This window comes from Opisthorchis viverrini, assembly GCF_000715545.1.
Source record: "Opisthorchis viverrini unplaced genomic scaffold opera_v5_292, whole genome shotgun sequence".
In the NCBI taxonomy this organism is placed as follows: Eukaryota; Metazoa; Platyhelminthes; class Trematoda; order Opisthorchiida; family Opisthorchiidae; genus Opisthorchis; species Opisthorchis viverrini.
This window is the reverse complement of record NW_008751945.1, coordinates 137,724-147,225: the sequence shown is the minus strand read 5'-3', so window position 1 is coordinate 147,225 and position 9,502 is coordinate 137,724. Positions and strand designations below refer to the sequence as shown.

At 46.9% G+C, this 9,502-nt stretch overlaps 1 protein-coding gene across 1 annotated transcript in view; it reads right to left on the bottom strand.

The window, feature by feature from the left end:
* T265_14889 (hypothetical protein) overlaps nt 1-8,791 on the bottom strand; it is a gene marked incomplete at both ends in the record, with an annotated part of 35,991 nt that extends 27,200 nt beyond the window's left edge. The window contains 2 exons of the mRNA XM_009175702.1: nt 835-1,164; nt 8,471-8,791. Coding sequence (XP_009173966.1) covers nt 835-1,164; nt 8,471-8,783 — 643 coding nt within the window. The remainder of the gene's footprint in view (nt 1-834; nt 1,165-8,470) is intronic.
* Between the last annotated feature and the right edge of the window lie 711 nt (nt 8,792-9,502).

Sequence of the window (9,502 nt, the reverse complement as noted above, 5' to 3'; positions counted from 1 at the left end):
CTCATTTGCAAATCAAGTAGAACATGAGGTTGACGGAAACTCGGGACTGTGCCTACCTGATGAGCCCGAACTGGAAGGGCGAAACCGGTCGTGGGCTGTCGAAGCTTTCTCAGCAACCTTGTGAGTAGTTTCCTCTATGAGGATATGAACTTGTTTTATACGAAACGTAAATTATACACTTGGAGCGCTTCCTGAATACAGTCCATTCATGTACGGGATAAGTGATATCGCGAATCCCTTCACGTTACACTTATGTCATAGTAACTGGACTGCACACAACTGTGTGGTTAACGCGAGAACTCAAGGATCGGAAGGACTGTGTTTTGAACGCATCTCGACTTTCCCCGTCTAGGCTTGTGCATCTTGGCAGTATCTCGGACTTCGTGCTTCTTTTGAGTGGCATGGCAGCCAGGCACTGAAAGGGTGCTACGGCTCAACGATTAGTTATTACTTGGTTCGGCGATTCTTGAAGGGGTGGTATCTGTGGAAGGAACGACAAATTTAGTGATTTATTCCCAACGTTTGATGGCTGTCAGCAAGAAAGAGCGACAAAGGTTGCAGGTAATATAAGTATCACCTTGAGATGCAGTGCTTTCCACCAAGAGATAAAGACAGTAAACAGGAGGTGCGAGGTTCGAACCCACTCCTCTGTAGACTTGATCCCTCTTCACTATAGTGTCGTCGTCTCTACCGGAACTAGTAGGCTCCTGGTCTAATTCTTTCCAGCTTTGGTGAGCGCTGTAATACGACAGTTTTCAGAGATTGTTACAAAGAGGGATCCAAAAAAAAGTCACACGTGTGTTCTCTGGTAAAACGCCAAACAAATCAACTTACTCACACGACGCAGGCGGTCATACTGCTCCCATTCACCAGGAGTGTCGGGTATTGGCTCTCCAGCCTTCAGGGGAATGGTTCCATGTACCCAACAATAGGAGTGCACATAATCAGCAAATTCATCCCCACTCGGTCCGATCGCAATGTAACAAGACAGCGGGTTGAAGACGTACTGTTTCAACCCAATAATCGACGCGGCCAGACTGAACAGGACCACTGTGACCAGATGTAATCGATCTGCGAAATCTTCCAGTCGGAATCGATCCGACAGAGTCACAGTGGAAATTAGATCCATAAAATCCGTTGCCAGCATGGTCACGATTGTTGAGCCTTCGCTGGTGGTGAATAGTCCGAAGTTGTTGACAAAGTTGTTTTAAAACGAGTGGTCAACGTGTAGTGCAGTGGTGTTTAAGCGAACCGCAATGGTTCTTGTTCATCGGCTATTTTGGCTGCATCGTCCCACTGACTGACCGCTGAATGCTAATGAGCCAGGTTTTGAGTTTGCGCACTAGTGTGTGTGAGTGTGTGTTCGTAGGTCATGTGTGCTGCACACAACCTCGGATGAATAACAACGGCAAGCTCCGCTAAGCGGCTCATTCAGCGATCCGAGTGGTGGGTGTAAGCATATGTGCGCGTGTGTCCTTTCTTGAGACGGTTATCTCGTAAAGATAACAGGTGAGTGTGTGCACACACACACACACACACCTGTATACACGCTCGAAGGAACATTCTTTCTTCGGCCCGTGTTCAACCACCATCATCCTCAGACATTCGTACTTTATTCTGGGTATGCATCACATTTCGTCATTGGTTCATGTGGTCCATTTTGATTTAAATCGAATATAGGGGTGACGATTTCGATTACTAAATTTAGACACGTACCGGAAAAAATCGTTCGGCTGTAGCACCCTTTCGGTGCCTAGCTGCCATGCCGCACGAAGGCTGGGCACGAAGGCTGGGTACGAGGGCTGGGATACTGCCAGGCCGCCCAAGCCTAGACAGAGGAAATCGAGAGGCAGAGGTCGGGTTCGAACCACAGACCTTTTGGTCAGCTAATTCGCGCTCTAACCACTTGGTCCATGTACCGGAAAACTATCCGATGATGAGGTATTGAAAAATGTCTTTCTGGATAGTGTGGGCCACATTCAAATTAGGCCATAATATGTAGCAACTAGACAAGTGCGTTGCAGTGACGGGCTCTCAAAGGTAGGCTTTTCGATAAACTCCCATAGGTATATTCTGCCAAGGAAATTGTTCAAACCAACGATTGGATTATTTGTTTTGCCCGTTCGACAGAGCACCATATTTGGGGGCTTGTGGCTCGAGCCCCTGTTCGGGCGCTTTGTTTGAGGGCAGGCAAACCACCGGTTGATGACGTAGACTCATGTGTGGATTACCAAAGTTCGAATCCTCTCCTGGGTACCTTGTAACCAGCCGTCAGTGAAAGCCCTTCGCCGCGGAGTCGTTTATTCGAAAACATCAGCTAGACAGTTACAGACTATTGGACAGGGCGCGAAACTCTCATATGCATCTTGTTTACAAAAAGTGAATATCCATCTTCTCCTTGAACTTCCCTGGATGTTCATTGACTGTCACTCAAATCCAAGCAAATGCTAAAGAGCGACTCCACTAATTCCGTACTAGATCCCACTTTTTAAGGGACGCGAAGCGGATTTACGAGAAAGCACTACTCGCATGCCTCATCAGTAGTATCCACCGTTACACCATTTCCCGTCTCTGAAATGTACATGGATAAGCTACTTGATATTTCTTCAGTGGGCTTCGCAAAGTGTTAGGCGGAATTCCACACGGATCCCTCTTTACCGCTCGCAGTCAGGTGCTGCTAAGGCCGAGGAGTTCACCCCACGCAAGATTAACCAAGAATTCGGAACGCTTGCCGGTCCGGAATCAAGACGAGATCCGATTGTTCAACAACCTGGACCCAAGAGCCAATCATGACCCAGTATTGGCGAAATGTCGGTTGCCAATGGCGCATCCAGAACGCGTCAAAAATTCCAGAAAGTTATAACCGCCCACGCTATAGATATGAAGCACTGTACAACTGTTCCTGACTTCGTTTGGGGCATTAATAGACCTTGTGCACCTTTGGTGGTTGTTTTTGCCGTGAACGCTAGCTTGGGAGGCTTAGACCGAGAACTAAGCTGAGAAAATACCGTTACTTCACAAAGTGAACCTGTTTAGTACAAAGCTAGGCATTCTCCATTTTGAAGTGACGGTACAAAATTCTAGAAGTTCGTTCCTACCGTGAATTAACAGCAACCCATATTGCGTGATCCCCACTAACTCTCACGGGTCGTCCTCATCACCATCAAGATACAAGAAGATAGAGTGGCCTTCTTTAAAACGCACCATTAACTGCAGACAGTCAAAAATCTTTCATTTTCCAGCGGGTATCCATCCATAAGAAGGTTGCGTAGAGTCAGTGGTGTGGGCAATACCCAGGCTGTAAGCATACACACCCGCCAAACCTTGAGTGACAGGAAATTCATCTATTGAAAACAGGGGACTTGTGGATCCCCAGGTTCGATCATTAAGGACTGGTTGTCTACATCAGACACTACTAGAGCATGTCAGCCGCATCAAACTAAACCCTTGAGAAGGAGTTTCCTTTGTCCTACTTGTTACAGCTCGGACCACTTTGTTCTTTGGTTGCCAGATGCAGTGTTCCCTAATCTGAATTTGAAGGATGGCAAATTCATGTTCGCCGAGACACGTCTTGTCCCACCAGCGACAGAACGTTTTTACCCGTTCTGTCGCCAGCTCCTCTAAGAGATGACACCTCACTAGTCGCACATACAGTCACTCCAGAAACCAGCCAAGACGGGATCATGTGACGTGAACCATGTGATAGGCGGTTGAGTAAGGGTATATTCTGTCCAGATGCTTCTGTGGATCAGCCGTGCGCAGCTGGGTGATAGAACGTTCAAACTGCCACCTTTTTCTAGACGATGGTTTCCGAAGAGGGTTTTCAGCATCCGGCAGCTGCGACGACGGGGCGACTGTCGAGGAAACTCCACACAAGCATTTATTGAATGCTTGTGTTGTCTTCTTTGGCTTGTTGTTACTAAAAAGCCACCTAGTTGAGATGATGTGCCTAGCCAAACGGTTGTTTCTGTGTTACCCTTACCACGTCTGAGTGAGCCAGCTCTGTCCATTGGCAACACATCAAGGTGGTCACACAAGCCGTTTGCATCGATAAGTCAGTGATGCTGCTTCTAAGGTATGAAATCCACCGGCACGTCGCTGTGACACATTTGTTTGTTCGACCACATGACAGCAGAAAGCGTTAGAACTAGGACTGCGCCTAACTGATGAGCCCCAAAAAGGGAGAAACCGGTCGTGGGCTGTCGACGGATTTTCAGCAACCTTTTGAGTAGTGCATTAGAATTAGGTTACTTCGCAGTGGACGATAGTGGTGAGTCCTGTGTGTGTATATGTGTGTGTGCGTGTATGTGTGTGTGTGTGAGTCAGTGGGCATAGAGACAACTACACCGGTGTTTCGTTCCAAACAACGAATGTTCCAAGGATTGTATTTCCAGGTCTTTTGAGATGTCATCACTGTGAACAGTTAACCCTAGTGGATTCCGGTAAACTTTTTTTCTCAAATGTTTTGTTACTCAGTCGACCTTTATATCATTGACACGTTGACAGCCACTAATTTAGAGAGATTCCAAAGTGCAAACGATTGTAACATTCGATGCGGATCGCTGATTAACTCATGTTAAGATAGAACACAGTCGCTTAGCAATTTCACGTGACCATTTTTCTGAACGGCTCCTTCAGAGACGAATACCCCGAATGTAAGCCCTTCTTGGGGCAGTCCCAGCGTTTCTGTCAACCTTTTTGTCCAGTTGAACCCAAAATGCACGACTACAGTTATTTGCATTCCCATTTGGTTTTCACCTGAATCCGACGTGGGTCTCTCGTTCCTATTCATTTCCAACTGAGTGTACTGCAACAGACCGTCTTATGGTTAGTGCGATATCCGAAACTACTCACAAAGCAACTTAAAACTTTTCACTCCTAGAAGGGTGGAACCGGTCGTGGGCCGTCGGCAGCCTTATGGGTATTGTGCTACGTTTATAGAACGTTTTGTGATATCTCGAATGTTGCAGTAACTGAGACGGCCTGGTGCAGCACATTCAGTTGCTTAGAGACATCATAAACGAGAGATTCAGGAGGAATTCAGGAGAGTCTGCCCTGGTACGCGAATGAGTCTAGCTACCGATGTAGCGTGTTCTTCGTCCTAAATAGGGTATCAACGTCTTGTGGGTAGAAACATCGCGCATCTCACGAACAGATGATGGCCTGGAACAAGAACCGACGGTCCATAATCGATCGAAATAGTAGTCTAGATCGCTCCAGTTTTTCAGTATAGAGGGAATTCATCTACAGAACGAGCTTCCGTTCTGTTCTCTTGTTAGCGAACCCTTCCATTGGTTGTCATGTCTCTCCTGCGCGCTTTGAATGTCCCTTACTGGGCGGTTTGTGATGTTTGTACTACTTGACTGACTGAAACATTTGTTTCTACATCCCAATGTTTTTATTTAGATCCTACGCTTGTCCTACACCAAATGACGAAACTAAAGACCAAGATGTGACCCGTCGATCAGAACAACCAGAGGCTAATCAGCGGGTGAACACCCGAAGCACTGAGTAACTCACATTTGTCCACGTGTCCACCCAAATAGAATATTTTAACGTCAACTATCCGCTTTATGCAGTCTCCTCAACTAAACTTACGCACAACAATAGCACATCTACTTAACAAGGTCAGCCTCGAATCCTCGACATTTCAGGGATGAGATGGCTCAGGTGGTTCGAGCGCGAATTTACTGGCCGGAAGATCCGTGGTTCGAACCCGATCTCTGTCTCTCGACGTCCCTGGTCTAGGCTTGGGAAACGTGGCAGTACCCCAGCCCTCGTGCCTCCTTCATGCGGCATGGAACCTCGGCACCGGAAGGGTGTTCCAGCCTCGACATTTCAACACAGGGTGAATCAGCGGGTTTTGACTTCAAAATTCCCTCAATTCACTCAAATTTCTGGGGTTGTTGTGGACACAAACAGCGAGAGCGAATAGAATACTGATGTCTGAACTGTCAAATTTAAGCATTTTAAATGACCGAGAGTAATCGTTTGACCCCATGCAAGTGATTAGTCACGTCTGTTTGCACAGCCACGCCGGAAACTGATTGGTGGTTTAGAACTTGCGGCCACTGTTACAGTCACGTGTTGACTGGCTCCTCGAAAGATGACTTCTCAGATGGAAGTCCAACCCATTCCTCTGAGCTACTTATAGATTGATGGTGTTTCGAGGAGCCTTCATCCTCTCAATGAAGTCCGGAAAGCGTCGTACAGCTGTTTCGTTAGAGTCACTCTCACGAAATTCGGAGAGCTTCGAACCCACTGCGTTCCTGCCAGTCGTTGAACAACTAACCGTCCGACCGAAACCTCAACTGGGGGCTATCAGATCACTTCAAACCGCCGTCGATTTACGATTAGGAAGGGTAATTTCGCAACGTGAACGAACCTTCCATCTAAAAATTCATCAGTACGTGACCAAGTGATGTGATCGAAAGATGATTGGTACTACCACATTTTTCACCTGGCCAACCAATCACAACAGCTATTCGTGGTTTGGCTAAGGGACTAGAGCTGAAGCCATTGTTGGTCCTTGCGTCCTATGAGATTGCTTCCCTATATCTTCTGGTTAGCCTACAGTACAGAGTATATGAACTTGGTCCTCCTAGCACACTGCCTTCAAACTCCAGCTACGGTTCTTCATACGTTTTGAAAATATTTTCATGCCTACCAGACGATTAAAGAAAGTTCGTTTCAACATGCCTAGTCGCCTGATTAGGACCATAGATGTGGCATAACACGCCTGAGGGCTTGACCGTTAACCCATGAATGCGTTACTTTTCGCCTACTGATTGATACTCAGTAGTATGGAATTCATCCGAATGCTACCAAGTCACGCGACTGAATCCCACGTCTGTGACAGAATGCAGATATCCTGACAAAGGCGAATCACAGCTAGTTTCATTCCGAATGGGCCTCGGCATGCAGATGTAACATGGCTGGGCTCCTCATATTCAGGATCAAGGCGCAACGGCGCGCTCGAATAAAGTGGTTCATTTAAGTACGCTCGTGCTGATATATATATATATATATATATATATATATATATATATATATAACTCCCCGATACACTATCGTTTGAACCTTTCTTGGAGCTCATCAGGTAGGCGTAGTCTCCAGGTTTTTATCAACCATTACTTGAAAACGAATTTGTAAACAATTGACGAAGTGCAAAGTGTGTTTCCAACCGGCCGCAGTGGGGATCACGCGGTCCCCACCCTGGAAGGCGAGTAGCACCGACAGCACTCAAGCGTTTCGTGATCTCCTTCATATCCCTCTACCAGGTCAAGGGTTGGACACCTCTCTGCTCCCGCCACTCTGAGTTTGACTTGGAGGACTATTGGGATACTCAACGAAGGTCTTTGATTGAAAAGCCTTACCACAAGGCAGCGGTGTTTGGCGGGTAACGCAAATGCATTACCATTTCTAAGGAAAAAGTCACCACAGTTCCAAACCCCAACCTGGAGGACCAGGAGGCTGCGTTTATCAGACCTCTAACCATTGACCAACCTGGTATGAGAGACTCTGTGAGTGTTGCAGGGGCGCCCCCAGTATAGCTCAATGGGTAGCTGAGGTGCGCAAGACATCACACCATGACAAGGCCCAATCTCTCCGTGACGGGAAGTAGTGTAAAAGTAGTGTAATACTAAGGTAATCTGCCCCTTCTTTCATAAAAGAAATTACTTACAAGATTGCCAAAAACTTCTCGACAGCCCACGATCCGTTTCGCCCCTCTTGGAGCTCATCAAATGGACACAGTCCCCGTAATAGGCCTCTTCTAATAACGAAAAAAGTGTTTTTCATGTTTTGACCGGATGAAGAAAACCCAACAGCGTCCATTTGGTTGCGACGTTCTTTTCTTGCATGCAAATTGGAAGGGGTACGGCCGCTACAGTACTGCCAAGTTTCTCGAGGGACATTCAAAAAGTCAGAACTGGGCTCGAACCAAGGAACTCCCGGTCACAAGTTCTTCGCCACAACAGCTGATGTATTTAAACGGCTGGTTCAAACTTAATTGCCTTCTGTTCATCTCCTCATCGATCGATCACTGAGTCAAGACAACCAGTAATACCGCTTGCCATTGTTGTCTTAGTCCCAAATTGATTAATCTGATAAAAAACCTCTGAGTGAATTTCATGGTAAAAATAAAAGAGGAAGCCCGTACATTAAACGAAAGACTACTTTCTGCGTTCGGCAAAGTTTACTCAAATAACAGGAGCTACTGTAGCCAGCTGTTTTCATCGTCACTTTAGGTTCATGCGTCAATTTCACGTGAGTGCGTGAGTTGTCAGGCTGTGCGGAGATGAAGGACTTCTGCTGTTGTCGATAGTAGGACGCTCAATCGAATCCAGGAACTGGCCAGTGCTTATCTTGGTGTTAGCAAAACACAAAATCTCGCGACGCGAAAGCACAACAAGATGACTAGGCAATTTGCACCAAACTCTGTCATCTAGCAAACAGTGATACAACTTACTGATTCGACGAATTCGGTCATACTCATCCCACATTTCTTCGGATTTGGGAAACGGCTCGTGCGGTTTCAACGGAATGGTTCCATGTACCCAGCAGTATGAGTTTACAAAATCCCTGAACAACTCTCCACTGGGGCCGACAGGTATGTAGCAATTCAGCGCACTCATAATGTACTGTTTCATGCATACGAGGAGCGATGCCAGAGCGAAGAGAACGGCTGTAAACAGGGTCAAACGATCGACAACATCTTCCACGCCGACTTTGTCTGGAACAATTATCTTATCAAACAAGTTCCGAAACTCGGCAAACACCATTGTGGGGGTACGGCGATTCAGAAGACGTCTGCGATGTTCCTTTTATTAGAGCGTGTTGCATCCGTGCGGCGCGCTGCACTCGTTTGGTATGCCTGTTGATTGGAGTTGACTCAGATTCAAGAATGTTGTCTATTGGTCACGTGACAACGTCAAAGGTATTCCAGATTCATGTGTGTCAGTGTGTATATTGGTAAACCGAGTGATATCGTCACGCTTGAAAACCCAGAAAGTGGAGGACAATTGTGCTGTGCCACTAACCTTACGATCTGCTAACATTTTGTCAGCTCGCTCCCTCGGGGAACATTGAATTGGCAAGTTGAGATCGCTTTATTAGACGACAATAGATGCCAAAGCAGTGAAAAAGAGCCCCACCCCAACGGGGCCCATCAGCGTGACGAATGTTGGAGGTTCGAACAGGAGATAGGCGGGTTAAGGTGGTCTCCGTGTATTTGCTGTAAATGGTTTTGGGATTTTTAGAATTCGAGCTCATGTCATCCTCGTTTGAACAATCCGCTTCCACTCCTGGCGAATTCATTTTGTACGTGAGTTGTACCAATCCTTCAACCAACTACGAGGGCTAAAAAAGTATCCTGCAGGTTTCAAGCGTCGATGATAGGGAAGTCCCGGCAGGCGGGTCAGTCACTCGGTCGGGGTGTCGACCGAACCGATTACCCCGTTCACGCGTGAACACGTTCGTTTGTTCAGAGGTGTGCTAGTAA